Source organism: Pipistrellus kuhlii, unplaced genomic scaffold, assembly GCF_014108245.1.
Source record: "Pipistrellus kuhlii isolate mPipKuh1 unplaced genomic scaffold, mPipKuh1.p scaffold_m20_p_24, whole genome shotgun sequence".
Lineage (NCBI taxonomy): Eukaryota > Metazoa > Chordata > Mammalia > Chiroptera > Vespertilionidae > Pipistrellus > Pipistrellus kuhlii.
Window position 1 is genome coordinate 5,308,550 of NW_023425523.1, and position 19,851 is coordinate 5,328,400.

The window sequence follows — 19,851 nt, forward strand, 5'->3', positions numbered from 1 at the left end:
TCAGGACCCTCCTTACTGTTTTCCACAGCGGCTGAACCAACTTCCATTCCCACCAACAGGGCACAAAGGTCTCCTCCACATTCACCAGCACTTGTTACCTCTTCTCCATGACATCCATCCCACAGGTGTGAGGCGATATCTCAACATGGTTTTGATTTGATTTCCCTGGTGGTTAGTGATGTCCAGCATCTTTGAATGTACCTGTTGGCCATTTGGATGTCTTAGATAATGAATTCAAATTAGTTAGTGATAGTTTTCACCATCAAACAATATATTCATTTACAAGTAGATTTTAAAAATAGTTCCAAGGCTCTTACAGAGACCGTGACTCTTGCATGCCACTTCTTCCTTTGTCCTTTAACTGCCACCTTCTGCATTGGGCATCCTTTCAAAACCAGGACAGAGAGGTGGGAGGTCTTATGTTAGCCGAGCAAACACGTTTAATGTTATACAGCTGAGAGGCCCCGTCAGTGATGTGTGGACTAAGACAGATTGGTAAATAGGTGGTCATTAGCCAGATTTTTAAAAAAATATATTTTATTGATTTTTTACAGAGAGGAAGGGAAAGAGATAGAGAGCTAGGAACGTCGATGAGAGAGTCATCGACCAGTCACCTCTTGCACACCCGGGATGGGCCCGCAACCGATGTACATGCCCTTGATCGGAATCGAACCTGGGACCCGTCAGTCCGCAGGCCGATGCTCTACCACTGAGCCACACCGGTTTTGGCCATTAGCCAGATTTAATGAATAAAATGTTTACCACCACTACCACCACCTCTTTTCTCTTGTGTATAGACCACTGATTATATTTATGCAGCATTAGGATGGCTTAGCACCTGCTGAGCTTTCTGCCTTCACCATTATCACTGAGTTGCTCTAAGTGTCTGTCCTGCATACAGCTCAGACCCTGGGACAGCCCACTTCCACACATTATTCTAATATATTTAACAACCAGGCTCTTCTCCCTTTGCACCGAACAGGACAGACAATGAAGATGGTCACTGAAAACCAGGAGCGCTGCTGGCATAACTGAGAACATCAAGAACGAGCACAAGGACAAAGGCCGGCTGCCCATGGACAAGGCTGGTTTCTCAGGGCGGAAGGCTTCGAGGCAGCGGGAGGACTTCCCTGTCGATGGGGCTTTCTCCCAAACTAAGCTGCACGCCCATCACTATTTCTCCTCGGAAAACAACATCCTGGGTGTCTCGGGTCAAGCGATTCTGACAGCAGAGGACCCTCCAGAGAGGACCACACATGGAGGGTCGTGCAGAAAGGCAGGCGCGGTCTGGACTCTGGGTAAAATGACTGAACGCGCTGCCAAGGAAAACTCTGACGAGGAGCAATGCTGCCCCCATACTCTTCACGTCCCAGCGAAGAAGGGGGACCGCTCAAAGTCAGCCCTTTCTGATATTGTACAGCGTCATCTTTCCAAAGAGGAGCTTTTAAAAAGCCAAGGCAGTCCTTGGGAAACTCCCCCAGAGGTCTCCAAATCGGACAGTTTTGACGAAGCCATTGTTAAAAGTATCATCTTGCATTATGTTAACAGTTTTTGGCCAAAAGAACCGACCCCAGAATTCACTGACGAGCTCGACTCCCAGAAGGAGGATGACACGGGCAGTGAGCCCAGCTGTTGCCCGACCCCGACAGCAGGAAAGGCCGCTGAGAGAGAAGAGCCAGTGAGTGCTGGAGACGGCAGCCTTGCACAAAATTCCACTTTTCTAACTAAATCCAAGGGTCCAAGCAATAAACAGAAAGGCTGCCAAGAGCAGAAACTGCAGACGGAAAACACAAGATCAGGCCCTGGGTTCAAATATGGCCAAGTCTGTTACCGGTTGTCTGATCACTATAGTGTTGCTCCCCAAGTGAAAATCCCTAAAAATAATACGATCGATAAACCACTTACAACTGACAGACAAGCCAGCTTTTCTCCTGAACTGAGAGCTGGATTAGCTCTTGGGCAAGAAATTCCAGAAGGTACAGCTAGGCCAGACCGTGCTGAGAAGGAAGAGCAGGAAAGGAAGACTGGGGACCCCTCACAGCAGACAGAGGTAGGAGAAGCCGCTCCTCTGAGCCAGAGCAAGTCTCTGGAAGGTGACTGACACCTGTTCCAGTTCTGAGCAAGTTCTGGGACCTCTCAGCAGCCCAGTGAAAGCCTCATGACAAGAATCAGGAGCTGGAATAACAATAACACATCATAGAATCAAATCCAAGTTCTCCCACTTGGAATTGAGTTCCCCCATCTTTTTAAAAAAAAATATGTTTTCATTGATTTCAGAGAAGGGAGAGGGAGAGAGAGAGAAACATCAATGATGAGAGAGGATCTTTGATTGGCTGCCTCCTGCACACCCCTGTCTGGGGATCGAGCCTGCAACCCAGGCATGTGCCCTGACCTGGAATTGAACCATGACCTCTTGGTTCATAGGTCAACATTCAACCACTGAGCCACACTGGCTGGGCTTCTCTAATCCTTTCAGGTTGGAGAACTGGACTCTATAGGTTCCATACCCATCGTGTAGTGGAGAAATCCCTAACACTCAGTCTGGAGTGACCACACCGTTTAGCTCCTGCACTGGCCTGTTTCTGAGCTCCCTGTGCTGTGAGCCATGGGAAGCCCCTTAAGGCGAATCACGCTGGAATGTAAACTCCTGTCCAGCCTTAGTGAGAGCAACAGACCTGGTGAGAAGGCCTCATGGGGCTTGTGGTCTAGTCTTAGGAGAAATGTTTGCGTGTTCCATACAATAGCCTCAAACATGATAGTGTTAACAGCTAACATGTACTCGGTGCTCACCAGGTGCCTGAGTCTAAGTACTTAACATTTACTCCTCATAAGGACCCCAGGAATAGGTTCTATTACTGTCCCCATTTTCGGGGAGAACTTGAGGGTTACGGTGATAAGTAATGGCCCTGGGCCACCCACAGATCAGTGTCAGAGGTGACTCAGCCTTGATGCAACAGGGCTGCCTGGAGGACCAGAACCATCAGCCATTCTGAATAATGGCGTCCTTGATCACTATCAGCAGTAACACTTTCTTATCCTTTAATTATGCAGGTGCAGCCTGCAACACACAGCCACCAAGAACAGCTCACAGGTACGAGCGAGCGTTTTTCAACCTCTCTCATTCAGATCCAGGTTTAGGAGAAATTCTAAGTAGCAAATGGTGGTGATGGCCCCCGACGTCCATTTTCAGGACTTAATAAATCTGCGGTGAATGTGAGATGAACAGTAGCCCAGCTTATTCTCTCTTCTGTAGGAACAGAATCTGAGACCCGCCTCTGGAAGCTGTCACCGGCCTCTCAGAAAGACCCTTCCTCGACCTCTTCCATATTCCTCAAGATATCCCAAGGGAGAGAGATGTGCCAGAGGCTGAGAGAACAGACTGATCAGCTGAAGACTAAAGTAACACCTTTAAAGATTACGAAGTAGATGTGACCAAATTCAAATATAAGATACCATGCCACTCGTGAAATACTGCATTTTTTTCACTGCAGGTGCAAGAATTTTCCAGAAGCTTAGCACAGGACTCTCCTGGCCACGAGAAAGATGAGAGGCTGGTAATAAGTCCTTCCTGGGGAATCTGACCCGGGGAAAGTTCAAGGCCTCCCAGCGCCGGGCCTTCTCTGCAGGGGGCAGTGGAGGTGGAAGTTTTGTGGGGGGTGGGGGAGGTGGGGGGATAGGGGGGTTGGTTAAGGGCAGCAATCTTGTGTCCATAGCCAAACGGCCCCCAGAGGCCTGGCCTTGGTCAGACATGGATAACTCTCTAGAATGCTAAATCAAATTAAATTAAGGTCCTTAATAACATATTTCAAGCTTGTTATATGGAAACTTGTACAGAATGTTTACGTTTCATTTATGACATTTCCTCTGTTCCCTTCACCCATCTTCCCATCCCCCCACTCTCCTTCCCAAAGTGCTGAGGCTCAGGTCTCACGGAGTATTTGAGGTCTGGGGCTTCGTGTTACAGGAACTAAAAGAGCTTAGAATTTCTCTACGTGCTTAGGCCTCTCTCTTTCTCAGGGGATCTATGACGTAGGGATGCTTGCTGTTTTTCTTCACCAGTTGCCCCATCATAAATCTGGGACCAGGGCAGGTCCAAGAGACTAGCGCACCAGCTGCTCTAAAGGGTCACGAAGCCCATCCGGAGTTGACAGGCCCCAGGAGATAACGGTTATAAGAATTACCAGGATCTGGCAGCTCAATATAGAACACTTCAAACACTTAACATTGATCCTGAAGCTGTGCCTTCAGATAAAAATCTTGGGGTTCCACGTCCTTGCTGGTTGTAGTTAATCAAGTCCCTCATGTATGTTGTAACCACAACAGCCTTGCTCATCAGTGCCCAGGTCATGGGAAGTGGGGGTGGAGCCTGGCAGTGGGGCAGAAAGCTGAGATTGTGAGAGCCAGAAATGTGCAAAGTGGAAGATGTAATCTAGGCCACCGGGTCAACCGCAAGACATGGTTACAAGTCCTGAGGTAAAGGGCACAAGCAAAGCTCAGGCAGGCTGTGCTTCGGAGCCCAGACGGCACAAAAACCAGGAGGATCCAAACCTTAAGGGATGGTTCCTTATTCATTCATTCATAGTACTAATTAAATAACTCATTCATACAATCAACAAACACTTATTGGGTGCTTCCCACGTCTCAGACTCTCTACCAGGGATGTGGAGATGGTGAAACTATTTATTTTTCTAGCGGTGGAGAGTCTCCTAGGAACACAGGTTGGTAAACAGACAAGTGACTTGCAGCCTGAGAAAGGTTACAGGTGATGCTAAGGGCAGCTGAGAGGAGGCTCTGCCTTGTTAGTCAGAGCAAGGCACTTCAGAGGGCTTCCTAGGAGTGACTTCTGAGCCTGGTATTGTAGGAGGAATCTAGGTAAGCTTGGCAGGATAAGGAGCAAGGAGTGGTCCTGGAAAAGGAGCCAGCAGGTGCAGTGGCCCAGGGAAGAAAAGTGCTGAGCGGGTGAGGAACTGCATGGAGCCCAGGATACATGTGGTGAAGAGAGTGGACCAGACTATAAAGGCAGACAACAGCTACTTCATGAAAGCCCTTTAAACCATACTGAGGAGCTCAGATTTCACCCGGAGGTTGAGTGATGGGCAGCCCGGGGGGCTTAAAATCAAGTAAAAGTGAATACCAGGGGGGCAAGACTGCAGGGACAGAGACTGGCTAGGAAGCCATATCCAGGGAACACATGCCTGGGTTGCAGGCTTGATCCCCAGTACAGGGCGTGCAGGAGGCAGCCCATCAGTGATTCTTTCTCATCATTGATGTTCCTATCTCTCTCTCCTTCCTTCCTTCCTCTCTAAATTCAATAAAAATATATATTTTTAAAAAATCTAAGAGTCTAACGAAGTGGGGGCAGATTGAAAGGGGTGAGTAAAGGAAGGGAGGAGGCTTGGATGACTTTCAGATTTGTAGCTTGGACAATCAAGGTCAGGAATAAAAGTGGAGGATCCAGTTCAGAATGGGTGTGGGAGGCAGGCAGGAGGCCAGTTCCGTTTGTGACATTGTGAGCTCCCTGTAGGACTTCCAACTGGAGAGGTCCAGGAGGCAATTAGAACGATGGATATGCACCACATGAGGGCTTGTTTGGGCCAGAAATGTACATGTGAGTATAGTTGTGGCTTAAAGGTATGGGGTATAGGCAAAGACACAGAGTAAGCAGTGAATCCAAGGTTAGAATCATGGGAAACAGCAATCCAGGGCAGGTGAAAGAAGCGAGGTCCCCAAGGAGACCTATGAGGAGTGGCTCTAAAGTTCAAGGCAGACGTGGAAAGGGCAGAGCTGCAGAGGCCAAGAGAAAAGACGGAGTTAGGAAGCAGGGAGTGAGCCACACCCACACCCTCAAATGTTCAAGGAAGGAAGGAAGGAATGCACGAAGAGCCTTGGGTTTGGCAACCCGGAGGTCCTGAGGGACCTTGGCTGGCTCCATTTCAAAGCCAGATCCTCTAAGCTCAGTTCCCTTGTAAGATCTACGTGGCATCAGACGTACGCCCTAGAGCTCCGATTTCCTCCTCTATAAAACCGGGGTAATCCACTTTGCAACATGTACAATACGGATGAGCAGATTAAGTAAGAAAAGGAATGGAACGTGTTCTAGAAGCTAAAAATCATTCTGCAAACATGCAGGGTCACTGATGCCCCGGGGAGAGGCCCTGCGTGGGTTCTGGGAGAGACATCAGAACCACCGGGCTTTGCCGCGTGGTGCTGCGAGTGAGGGTGACTGTGGAGACGGCCCCTGTCTGAATTTTACTTGTCAGACTCCAGACTCCAGGGCAGAACAACGGCAAGGAGGACGGCCCCACTGGGCACTGCTGTAGGGCACACCTCATGGGTTTGGGGGAACAGCTCCCCACGCAGGGGTACATGTGAATGACGCCAGGGCCTTCTCTGCCACAGGAGCTGGAGAAGCTGCAGGCACACCTGGAACTGCTGAAGCAGGAGTTTGGGGCTGAGGAGCAGCTGGCTTTGGAGCAGCAAGTCCGCCAGCCTAAACCCCCAGCTGTCAGTGATTCTGACCCCAAAAGGTCAGGTTTAAACTGTGAGAGGTGGTGGTGGTGGGGGGGGGGTTCGAGAAGAGATCTCCTTCAGGTGGCGTAACCTGCCAATGAGCAGAACCACATGCTGTGGCTGCTGGTTCAGTGCCCGGGAGCCCCGAAAAGCCCCGAAAGGTCTAGGGCCAGTAAAGCCCCTGCCACCAACGAGTAGGTGTCACTGCATGCGCAGGACGAAGGGGAATTCCTGCTACGTGAAAGGTCCGTGCTAGGGGATGACCACATGGCGTGTCCAGAATGTGTCACCATCTTGCATTTCATGTGACGTCGTTATAGTCGGTGCCGAGACCCAGAAGGGCACAAGAGCACCGTGGAAGGGCTCCCAGTCTAACCCAGAGGTCCTCCACCTCTCCGTGCTCCTCCGTCCTCTCCCTCACCACCACCACCCCCTCCCCCGCCCTTATTTCTCCCTCCTGGTTCTTCTCTTCTGTCTCTCTTCCTCCCGCTCCCACCCCTGCCCCACTCCCTCTTCCTCCTTTTCTTTCTCATCCGCAGACCATTGCAAAGGGGCAGTGGGCAGGAGAGGATCGTTGTCAGGTTGGTTAATGTTGGGGTAAGGGACCCACAAATCCTGATAGAGGGGAAATGTTAAAACTTAAGTGATTCCTGAGCAAATCCACATCAGAACCTTGGGTGCGTACTTACACTGAAGTTTCCGACTGGCCATTTCTATGGCACCACAATCCTCGTTCCAATCCAAATAGCTTTAAGATGTGTTCCAGGAATCAAGGCCGGGCCTGTTTCCACGTAATTTCCTGCTATGAATTATAATAAAAGAATCCATTCACTGGGCTTAATATTCGTCAGGTCAGCTCTTTCTATTCATAGCATTTTAACACAAATCGTTCCTGGTGTCAAAATAGTTTAATGGTTTGTATTTTCGCACTTGCATCCTGAGGCTTTTTCCCCAGAGGACAACTTTACTTTTCCAAAATGAATGAAACCTCTGTCTACCGTTATTTCAATACCAACTAATTAGACTGCAAGGATGGGGTTTTACTATTGATTTTCCCCCAAAAGCCTTTTTTTTTCCCCTTCAAAATAAACAAACAAAAAGATCTCCATATGCCTTCTCTAATTATTTAAGAGTGAAAAGAGTAAGGATATTTATTTTCCAAGGAATCCCACTTGTTGGCAGGGGTTTAAAGACAGGCCTCTGTGCACACGAAGACCAGAGGTATGCAATCCAGGCCTTATTTATATCCCAGTTCCACCCACACTGCCTGGCCCTCGGCATAAGCCAACAGAGTTCCAACCGCAACTATATCCCGCACACAGGAGCAGCTCAGTAAACGAAGCTGCTCGGTGCCAGGCTGGTCCTGCTCTCACACGGGCGTAACCTGCCAATGAGCAGAACCCCATGCAACCCTGGAGGGGCTGGTATGCCAAGAACCTTCTAAGCCCCGAGACCAAAGGCCATTGCAGATAGCTTTTTCTGCAGGGGAAAGAATTCTGCAGATTCACTGGCTAATTGCTTGTTGAAGTTAACGGTTGCACTCTTACGATAACCTTATTATTATTGCCTTGAAAAGGTAAGATGCAAAAATAACTGTGGATTTCATGCATCTGGTTTGTTAGAATGTTGTCTGAATTTTTCACACACACACACACACACACACACACAACAACAACAACAACAACAACAAAAACACAAAAAAAAACAAGGGAATTAAAAAACCTGATGAACAATAGTAACTGTTGAATATAATAGAATCAGAGGTATGGAAGGGGAGTAGACTGATGATTCTCAGGGAAAAGAGTGGGGGGTGCCGGAAGAGACTGAACATAAATTGTGCACCTATGGATGAGGACAATGGGGGGTGGGGAAAGGGCAGAGGGTGGGGTGGAAACCTGGTGGAGGGGGGAAAAATGAGGAACTTTTGTAATAACAGGAACAATAAGGGTTTATTAAAAAAAAAAAAGAAAGAAAACGCCCCCCAAAAACACACACACAAAAAAACCACACCTTTATTACCAGCGCACCAGATGTCCTTAATAAAATTTCCATTAGAATTTTGTTCAGGATTGTGTTGAATTTACAGATTAGTTTGGGAGGAGTTAAAACCTTTGCAATGAGTATTTGGGTCCAGGAGCTTGTTTTCTTCATGTAGACTTGACACATTTATTTTGTTGTTGTTGTTAAAATTGAGACATTAGAAGCACCGAAAGATTAAGTGATTTGCCTGAGGACGCACAGCCAATGGATAGCAAAATAGGGATCAGAGCCCAGGCCTTTCGAGTGAAACGGAAACAGGATGCCCGTCAGGGCGGTTGTCCATTATGGGTCCTTTCCGAGGACAGACCACATACTAACACAGATCAATGCCATGTTCAAGACCTGCTGTTGCTAGTTAGAATGTTGACTGCATACCCTATGCGATGTCTTCTGTTTATTTAGAAAAGCGGAAGGTGAAGTCTCCAGGTTGGAGACTCTACTTGGAGACGTTGAAGGGAAGGCAGACGAAGGCAAACACACCTCAGCTGGCTCTCTTCCCGAGAGTTCGCCAACCCTCCGGGGTGACCTGCCCTCCGCCTCCTCTCCACCCTCAGATGAGGTAATGCATAGCCTACCGCCCAATTCCATGCCAGGAAACACGGTTCCTGTGCACTTATAGAACTCCCATTCATGGATTTACACAATTCTTCTTCTTATTTCATGAAAATTTAACTTCCCGAAGTGCCAGGAATCACATTATTTTCAATGGATCCAGCTTGCAAAAACTAGAAGCTATTTCACGTGTTCGTTTTTAAAATGTCTTATTGGTATAGGCTGCAGCAATGCAGTTGAAACCAATGAGCCGCTGAAGAGCTGTTTCTTCCGAACGGATAGTAACATTTCTGGGGATTGTGCTTGGAAGAAATAATTTTTCTTCTTAATGGTTTTGTACTCACTCTTCTAAATGACAATCACACTCTCAGTGCAAGAACTATTTCCATGAGTCCACATCTGCATTTTCTTTCTCTCAGCTAAATTCTTTTGGATTGTCTAAAGATGCAATATTAGGAATTCCAGTCCATCACCACTGTCTTTCTACACTTTTTGTTTTTTGTAGCCTCAACTATTAGACCATTTCAGACTAAATCCGGAGAAACTGAATTATCTGGATAATTGCGTTAATTTGATTCTTTGGTTTCAGTCGGTACGTGAAGTTACAGCCTGCAGCTGACATTCAAAAGTTGAATAGGTTTTTGTCAGAGTCAAGGACAACATGTTGAGCATTATACACAGTGGTGGGCAAAAGTAGTTGTAGTTTTGAGTACGTGAAACACAGATCTTTTTCTTTTATTATTATGTATTTTTTAATTGTTTTAATTTCCGAAGGAACTTTGTAAACTGTTTGCCCCACCCTCTATACATGTTAGCTTTTCCAACGAAGTATGTTCACATCCTCAAAACACCTAGCTTCCTGGCAAAATCTCATTCATTTTAAGGCCCAGCTTCAGAGTTAGGCCAGACAACTGGGAAAATATTAAGGGCAGACACAGTTCAGTATGGAGATTTTTAGCATACAAAGTGCTCTTGGAGCAGGACACAGCATACGGGGAAGGGGCAAGTCCCAGCCCTGTGTGTTGTTACTCTGGGTGACCTGGTCAGTTGTTTAAATTCTCTGAGCCTGAGGTTACTCGTCATTAAAATGGGAACAATGGCCCAGGATGGTGGAAGGAATCAGGAGGCCACGGGCAAAGCACCTGGCACAGGAGCAGTCAACAAATGCTTTAGTTTTAGTCATGAGAAAACACTGAACCCTTCCCCCAAATCAATGGGCAACAGATGTGAACTAAAAGGCCGCAAGTAGGAAATACAACCAATGAGCAAGCACCTGGGAAACGCTTATCTCTTTTAATAGCAGAGGAAATGCTCATGAACGCAAGGCGCCAACCCCTTATTAAATTAACAAAAGCATTTCCAACTGATCATTCCTGATGCAGAGGAAGGTGTGGCCGAGTGGCCCACATTGTTGGTGGCTGTGTAATTCCCACTGTTGTGGAAAGCCATTTGGCAGTTCCTGTCATCACACAAACATGTCCGTAGCCTTTGACCCAGACGTTTCCTAAGGAAGTCATTCACACGCGGAAGGAGCCTTCTGCACAATGCTGCTTGTGCCTGTGCTGTTTATCACCACGAGCAGAGGGCGCTTCTCCTCTGTTCACCTGGGGCGGGGCGGGGAGCGTCCAGCCCGCAGGCCGCAGGAGGCCCCGGAAACATTGGGTCTGGCCCTGCCAAGGCGTTAGGGTGAGCTAATTAAATGTTTGACCAGGTGTAGCAGGCTCATTTTTAAGCTCATAATTTTGTACGGCCCTCGGATGATGTTATAAATATCCAGAAAAAAAGGTTCCCCACCGCTGAAAAGGGTAAAACCACAATAAGAAACACAGGCTGGGTGGTGTCAGCCCTTTCAGGCCAGTTATGACGTGTTGTTGTTTTTTTGTTTGTTTGTTTGTTTGGGGGGGGGGGTTAATAGCCTAAACCTTGTTTTAATTCTTAGTGGATTGCATTTCTTTGGAAAAGCTTTCAGAGCTCTCCTAACTGATGGCCGGATGGATAGATTTAAAGTTAACTTCTAACATCTGTTCCTCCTCTGGTGGAGCTTGGGGTAATGTGAAACCAAAGGATAAGAAAAGGGGAGAATACCCTCTGTCTGTACAGGAGATTTAAACTCTGCTTGGGGAGGGAAGAAGACAGTATGTTGTGTTGAAGGTTCTTTCTCTGAGCCCTGGCCTCCAGCACAGACCACGGCGGGAGGAGTCAGAGCCGGGCAGTCTGCGGTGGAGAGCAGCGAGCCTGAGCTGCTTGCTGGGCGGAGCTGTGCATGAGGGTGAGCAGCCAGGGGGTGAGTTACTTCCTGGGTCACAGCCGCATCTGTGTGCTTTGTGGTGCAGGACCCCAGCCATGCCTCCGCCTCCGCCTCCTCCGGAAGGCAGCAACGTGCAGAGACAACCGGCTGGAGCTGTGCCCTCTGCCACCGGGTCCTCGAATGGTGAGGGCTTCTGGCTGCTAAGCCGCCGGGTGGGTGGGAGCCGGGCCTGGGATAATGCCTTCAGTGAGAGTGGGCGTCAACTAGCTGACCGGCTGCCAGAGCCACTGGCCCAGCTTCAGAACCGCAGACCTCGGGGCTGGGCACACAGCCCAGCCTCCCTCCCAGTTACAAGTCCCTGTGGCTGTGGTTCTCCTCTGGGGACAGCATCAAAGTCACCGGGCAGATGTTTAAATCATGCCCACGCCTCAGCCCCACCTACTGAGACATCCTTGCCAGGGTGGAGCCTGGGAGGAATTCTTGTTGACATTTCTTGGGTGATCCTGATGAGTCCCTGGGTGAGAATCTAGGCTACAGGGAGGGTGGCCTGTCCTGAGGGCTCCTCTGGACACTGCCAGGTGGGACAGTGTTACCCACCCCCGTCCACCAGCTCCCCCACCCCTCCCCTGGGGTGAGGGAAATTCCCTGTTGGGTCCCCCCTCTGCTCCCTGGTCCCACCAGAAATAAACCTTATCCCATATCTCAGGGCTTACTTCTCCCCATTACCCAGCATGAAATCTTCAAGTTAAAAATCGTGTGCACGGATATAAAACCCTACAGACCTCTGTAACGCTTTGGAAATGCTCCTTGGAGCAGCTGTTGGCCCATGGGAATTCATTTGAAGCTTCCATGGACCGGGCCAAAGCCTGGCTCATTTACCTGGGGAAGGTCGGGAGCAAGGAGGGCAGAGATGTTTGGCAGCCGCTGTTACATGCACGTCGTGGACTGATAGCAGCTGAGGAGGAGTCCAATGGCCTGGGGTTTCCTGAAAGAGAGCATTCCTCCACGGGAACCGCACTCAACACAAGTGTCCCATTGAGTTTGGGCCCTGCCTCCTGCCAGAGAAACACAGGGCGTTTGTGCTGACATTTACTGGTGTCACCTGGTATGGCTCAGGACTTTAAACCACCCTGTCTGTCCTCAGCTCTGACTCTAACCACAAGGGGCACTGCTGTGCTTCCTCCCGAGTCATCCCAGCCACTGTTTTCTATTTATTGAATTAAACCTAGATTCTGAATTTTTTTTTTTTTTAGGTTTTATTAAGTATAAAAAATTGTTATGCTTAAAGAACATTTTCATCAAGCATTCAAGGTACTAAATGTTTCTCTTCCAAATTCCTAGCGTAGACCTGGAAGGACCAGTGTTCTAGACTAAATAGACGTTTCTATGGTAGACAAGATGGAGAGAAAAGCACAACCAAGTATAAAAATCAGTCCTAAGAGTGAACCTACTGCTGGGGAGCGAGACAGACACGATTTACAAGCTGCAACCTTGGCCAGTGCCATATAGTCCCGGAGGAATGAACTGAGCACAGGGCTCGCAGGTGGTGTGGGTTCTTTGCAAAGCTCGCTGATGGACAGGACGCTTGCAGGGTATGTGCAGGGTGGTGTGTATGCACCGGGCAGATGGCATAGATGCTGCATGCAAATGCTTATCCCTTTGTGCTGTTTCTGTGGCGGGACTGGATGTAAGCCACTAAAACTATCTTCTCAGACCGAGCTGCTCTGAGCTGTTACATTTGGCAGGAAGATTTCAGCGCACAGAGACGCTTAAGAGGCAGAAAAAGAAAGTCGCGTTGGACTGAACTCACTTGAGTGAGATCCAAGTTTCCCACTTCGGAGAGCAGATGTTCAAAGGCCCCAGAGGAGGGAGTGGGGAGGGAAAATGGGGTGTGAGGAAGTGTGACTCAGGAGGACAGCGTGTTTTTCCAAGAGCAGGGGAAAGCCTTGGCTTCCCAGCCCTAGCCCCACAGGCACAGCGAGACCCGCATGCAGCACGGGCCAAGCAGCACCCTCCCCTGGGAATCGCTCTCAGTCTTGCCTCACCCTCTTTGTCCAGGATCCCTGGGGCTTCCACACAAAGAATGAGCACCTTCCCCCGGGGCTACTCCTGTGCCCAGGGGCTAAGTGAGAGCTTTAAGCCCTGTTAGTGGGATTCCTTTGGAGGAGTTAGGCTTTCTGTGCCCGAGGGAGACTGAAGCAACAGGTCAGAGGAGCAGCTGGTAAATGACCATTGTAGGGCATCTTTCTGATGCCCCCTGGTGGCCTGTACAGATAAAATTAAGCTCAGATGTTCCCCAGCCTGAGTCTAGACCAACCCATAAACTTGGGACAAAATCCCCTTTATGGACTCTTGGGATACAGTCAGTTGCACTTATAGAGTCAAAGCCATGGGACCCATAGTGGCATACAAAACTGATTTTGACACATGAATATGAAAAAAACCCTCCAAATTATTAAATTCCAAACTTAACATTTCTATAGTATGTATGATGATTAGATATTAGCCTCTGGGGAACAAACAGATTCACTTTTTTTTTTTTTTTTTTTTTAGTATTTCCTTTTTTAAAGAAAAATACATTGTTGATTTCAGAGATGAAGGTAAAGGAAAAGAGACAAACATCAATATGAGAATCATGGATCGGCTGCCTCCTGCAGGTCCCCTACTGGGGGGTTGAGCCTGCAACCTGGGCATGTGCCCTTGACCGGGACTGAACCCAGACCCTTCAGTCTGTTGATTGACGCTCTATCCACTGAGCCAAACCGGCTAAGGCCAAACAGATTCACTTTCAATGTTTGGAAACTCTGCCCTTATCTGGCTAAACCGCACTTCCCCAGGGGAAGGTACCACTTCTCCTGGGGAAGCTCACAGGCAGGGGGACCCCTGGGAGAATGACATGCTCCTGCTGTCCCGGCCAGGCTGACATAAGAAACGCAACGTGTCACCGTTACCACTACGCTCACTATCTCTATTCAGGGTCTACTGATGGTTCATGAGGTCTATGCGCCTTTTTAGGAAGCAAAACCTGGAGAAGAAAGGCCACAGAGGGACCCGCTGTGGAGGGCTTCCCACTGCCCGCCAGGAAAAGGCACCACATCCAGACACACTTCTCAGTAAGTGGAGGGGTCTGGGGCTGTGGGTGCTCAGTCTGCAAGGTCCCTCTCTGTGGGGTCGGCTCATGGTGGGCGCCAGCTTGCCATTGGCCACTCCAAACAGCATTGCCTAGGCTGCAGCGTTGCACGGTTTTTTTGTTTTTGTTTTTTAATATAAAGAATTAAAAACTAAATGATTTAAAAGATGTAGTCAAGAAGGTGAACGCGCCAACACCTATTTCTGGCCGGCACCGCAGGACTGCATGGACTCGGTCCCTGGGTGGCCTCAGGGGTGTGTCATCCTGTCCAGCATGACCCACGTGTGTACCTGTAAGCTTCCGGCCGCGCGGGAGCTGCTGCCCACTTGTCCGAGCATGTGTCGGGGAAACACAGTCAGAGCTGGGAGGAGGCCTAGAGAGCACAGTGCATGGAATTCAATCGTTTTAGTCCTAGGAGCCTTCCCCAATGTGAATGGATGCAGAAATACATCCTCTGGCAGCTCTGCCCTGGGCGGGGAAGAGGCAGGGCCGGGCCTGGCTGTTCAGGCAGCTCTTGAGTGTGACAATCACCCCGAGCCTCATCTACCCCATTTACCCACGAGGAACCAGAGCCAGAGAGCAAACTGGAGCCTTTGCGCTCAGAGTGCTTACCTTCATACAGCCTGTTAGCCAAGAGCCATTCCCCAGCTCACTGTTCTGTCACATGTAGTTCTACTGGTATTTGTTCTCTGTAGATGATACATTTTGTGACAATAGATATAGGTGTCACTGATTGAACACTTACTATACCACATGCTATAACAGAGCTTTTCAAAGTGTGGTTGAAGGCCTCTGGGCGTCCCTGAGACCCTTAAGGGACCACGAGGTCCTCTCCTTTCTAACCACTCTGTACCTGGTATATTGGTGCCAGGCCGATATTGCCACTGAATGAATGGCAATGCAGCTATGAAACCTAGCTGTCTTCTATTAACCCAGATATTCAGTATACTTCCCAAGACATAACATATGCCTTTCTCCTAACTTTTATTTTCAAAAAGTTAGCTTTTGTTAAAAGGATGCTCTGTTAATAAGAAATGGATTATTGTCATTTTAAATGATACCATCAGTAAAATATTTTTTAGATACTTCAGTTTAAAAACAATTTTTTTTTAAGCCTCAGGACTATCCATTCAGTCTGGAAAGATCTGAGTGATTCAAGCAAAAATTATTTAGTTTATCTATAGATATTTCTCTACCCCCCCATCTGCAGCTGACTGACTGCTAAGGATAGCTCTTCTCCAGTGCAGGGGCACAGAAAATGGTGTATATTGTGACAGGTGGCAGGACAAACTACATCAACGGAAGTACTCTAGGGCCCTCAATTTATTTGTGCAGAAGGGCTATGAAAGCAAAAGTTTGAGAACTGTTGACATAGTATATATAATTGAACTGTACACCACCCATGTAAGGTAGAAATTACCTTTAGAGATAAGGAAATGGTGGCTCAGAAAAATTAAGTGGCTTGCCAGGGTCAAAGAGGTGGTGTACCATTATCTACTGCTGGGTAGATAGGAGGACCCTGAAACAGACACACGCTCCCCACCACGGGCCTCGCGTGGCACTGGCGCAGGCACAGCAGATTCAGGTTCCTACATGGGCTTATGAACTGACGTGGGGAAAACCATCTTTCCAACCGCCTGAGTGACAAAACATGAGCTCCTGGCCACTGCAGGGCTGAGAAGAGAACGTGGATCTACTGGGGCAAATCTGGAAATATGAAGCTAAATGCAAGATCACCTGATAACTCAGCGGGCCAAATTCTCACAGGCCCACCTGCTCCGCAGACTTTACTAAGCACTCACGAGTGCTAGGCAAATGGAGGCTCTTATCAGAACACCTGTCGGCTGTCGGGAAGGGACCCTGACTGTCACTCCTGGGCTGGCAACTCCCCTTGGTAATCGCGGGGAAGTTAAGTACCGGGGTGTCTAGTGCAGACCTGATCAGTTAGAGCTCTGCTCCCCACCCCACATTGTAGAGCTACAATGAGACTCTCACCTCCTTTGTGTAACTTGGGTTTCTTCAGGTCCCGATACAGGACACAGCGGCTCTCCAGCTCCCGGCGCTGGGCTGCAGAGCAACCCATGTGAGACCTGCGGCACTAGGACTCCCAGCTGCCCCAGAGGTGGCCGTAAGCAACCACTCACAGGTCAGGGCGACCAGGGAGCCTCCAAAGAGGTCAGAAGTGGGGGCAGCTGTTGTTCCCAGGCAGTGGGTCATATCTGTCATCTTTCCTTTTCAGAATTTCATTATAGATACAACACCCCGGGACAGAATTACTCAAATCATAGCGAAGGAAGAGCCTCTGTCCAGCTCCGTTTTTTAAATGAAAATGAAAATTCTCCACCTTGTAAGTACGCCTCCTCCGTGATCCCATCTTTGTGAACCCACACTGCTCCTTCCTCTCCTGTCTGCTACTCCAGAGGGGGAGTGATGCCTCGCTCCTAGAGACTGGTGGGTAAGACCGGAGGCCTGGAAGGAGAAAGAGGGGAAGGTGGAGGACGGAGGAGAAGGAAGAGGAGTGACTTCTGTTTAGTCTCTGTTTTCTAGAATTGTCCTAGTGGCTTAATTTCTGACTCTTAGAACCCTGGCTCCTGAAGTCAGGGGGTTAGGGTGGAGGACACTTCAGGAATCCAAGTGGAAGATATTACCTCTTGGAAGATATTACCCCTCCACCTTCAGATGAAGTCACTGAGCCCGGAAAAGTTAGCCACGTGCCCAGTCGCACAGCTAACTCAGGGAACCTAGACTCCAGGTCTCTTGTCTGCTAATAACTCCTTTTAAAAATGGAATTTCTTTCCTGAATTCTCTGACTTCAGAATACTTGATACAAAGGTCTTTGTCTCCTATGTTCCCCAATTTTCTTATTTATTAAATTTTTATCAAATGTTTCATTCACAATAGAGAAGTTCAGAAAGTGATACCCACATAGCCACGATTTGGGGATCATTTCTGACGCGCAGAATTTAATTAAAACCAACATTTTCCAGCTTATTCAAAACCAAACTGGATCTGTTCCAGGAGAGCAAATTCAAAATCCTCTCAAGATGAGCATGAGCCCACCCCAGGAAAGTAAGTATCCCTTTCTCATTAGCAATGACGACAAGAATGGCCACCCATTGGTTGGGTGCATACAATGTGCCTAATGCACCCAATTACCTCCCCAAGAGCAGCTAGATCCTAAGTGGTAGAGCCGGGATTTGAACTGAAGCCTGGCTAAGACGTCAGTCTCTCATTTGTTCACTCACCACATTATCTGAGTGTCCACCGCAGGCGCGTGCTAGCTGCTGACCAGTGACAAAGGGGACTCGGTCCCTGCCCTCATGCGGGGAAGAGGAGGCTGTGTGTGTGAGTGCCGAGAAGGGGGTCACTCCAAGTGCTAGTATCTGATATAGGGGTTCAGGGAAGCTCAATTCCAAAGATTTAATACGATTGACCTAGCCAGGGGAAAAAGGGGGGAGAGAGAACCTTCCAGTCTAAGTGAGCTTCCGATGTGGGAAGGCCCTGATGTGGGAACCGCCTTTTTCTGAAGCTCAGCTGTGGTCACCCACAAGACACTGACAGCTGCAATTGTGGAGGGTGCCGGCCTCCCCACCAGCACACAGGGCGCCCTGCACCCCAGAGCCGAGGGCGGCGCTTCACACGAGTATCCATGTGCTTTTGCCTTCCAGAAAAAACCTTAAGGCTCCCATGACCTCCACTTCAGACCTGGCTACCTCCTCACCCCACTTCCACTCTGGCAGGGTTTCTGGAAGCAAATCCTTAAGCGAAGAAACAAAATCTGAGGTGAGGACTCAGAAAAACATTCTAGAATCCTTGCAGCTTGTAAGTATGGCCTTGCTGACCACAAAATTGATGGCTTCTAAATTATTACAGTATGGAGCACCCAAAACTGCTCTGCTAAACACGGTGTGTGCTCAGCACGAACACAGAGACACAGGGCCTGAGCAGCCACGTGGTGTGTGCTACTCCTAAACCGGTTCCCAGGGAATCTGTGGGCAGTGCCTCAACTACAGGACCCCTGGGCTGCTCACAGGACTGTCCCACCGACACTGGGCTTACAGCTGCGAGCCACTATTTTTTTCCAATCAGAAGCTCGAATCCCAGGCCACTTCCCAAGGCCTCTGCACATGTGTGATCATGTTCCCAAGTCCCCTTCAGTGGCCCCCAGAACTTTCCTTTTCTCAGCTCTTTCTCGAGAGCAGGGAAAGGGCCCAGCAGGTTTCTGACCTCACCCTCTGATTCATGCTCATCAGTCACGTGTCCGTCCTTTTTCTGTCCCTTGCCCTAAAAAATACCTTCCATCTCCCAACTGGTTTCCGAGGAAACCAACTCTCAAAAACAGAAACAGACCTGGTGGAAAAAACAGAAACAGAGCGGTGGAAAGAAGAGAAACAGACGGGGTGGAAAAAAGAGCACTCCTAAGTCCACCTGGCAGCGTGTGCTGAAAAAATTCAAACAGGGACAGTGGCAAATGTGTGACTAACACGTGCGCGCTCGTCCCCCGCAGGGTTTAACCGCGTCTCTGGACCATGCCCTGAGAACAGCAACCATTTTGAAAGAAACGACTGATCAAATGATCAGAACTATTGCAGAAGATCTCACCAAACTACAGAGATGGAGGAATCGAGTGAAATACTAGTTTGATGCAAGGTGTCTGGGGATTTGAGAAAAAAATAAATGCAAAGAAAACTTAATCTTCCCCTCAAAGTATTTTACTTATTACACAATTTAGAAGGATAAATTTCTACAGAAAACACCAAAACCGTAAGAAATGGGGAACACAAAAGTACTTAAATGAGAAAAAAGGGACGTCAATCTCATACTCAAATCAACACGTATTTATGTTAAAATAAATCTGTGATTCCTAACACATAGTAAGAGAAATCAAAACAATAAAACATACTTTTAGCTATTAGTATGGGGGAAAAAAAAAAAAAAAGTTGGAAAACCCATGGCGGTGAGGCTGGGGGAGACAGGAAGTATAAATTGGTGCAAATTCTATCAAATTGGACATGTACTTAACCTCGAGCAGCAATCCCACCACTAGCTGTTTACTTCACAGGTGACTCACCCAACAGGCCATGGTGTGTGAGGGAGGATAGCCATGTGGCACGGATGGGAAGAGCCCCAACTGGAACTAATCTGAACACCCAGCGTGGCCATTCGTAAACAAAGATGTCTGTCATACAATTTACACTCTGCAGCCAGGGAAAAGAATGAGGTGGGTTAACCTTCAAGATAGCGTGCAGGGGAAGCAAGATGCCTAATGACGCACAGGTGTGATCTTTTGTGCATGGTTTTCAAAGGGCACACACACTACTGGAAAGCACACAGAAACACCGAGTGGGCCTCTAGGAAGTGGAACCGGGGG

The 19,851-nt window shown here is 48.5% G+C and overlaps 1 protein-coding gene across 1 annotated transcript; it reads left to right on the plus strand.

Annotated features, from left to right (window-relative positions):
* The first annotated feature begins 983 nt into the window (after positions 1-983).
* On the plus strand, positions 984-19,357 carry AKNAD1 (AKNA domain containing 1). The gene is made up of 13 exons (XM_045587033.1): positions 984-2,093; positions 3,254-3,399; positions 3,492-3,554; positions 6,400-6,527; positions 8,953-9,163; positions 11,391-11,533; positions 14,366-14,570; positions 14,700-14,772; positions 16,468-16,626; positions 16,720-16,827; positions 17,468-17,549; positions 18,149-18,263; positions 18,988-19,357. The coding sequence occupies exons 1-13, from the start codon at positions 1,076-1,078 to the stop codon at positions 19,117-19,119; spliced, it is 2,583 nt and encodes an 860-aa protein (XP_045442989.1). The 5' UTR covers positions 984-1,075; the 3' UTR covers positions 19,120-19,357.
* Positions 19,358-19,851: the final 494 nt, after the last annotated feature.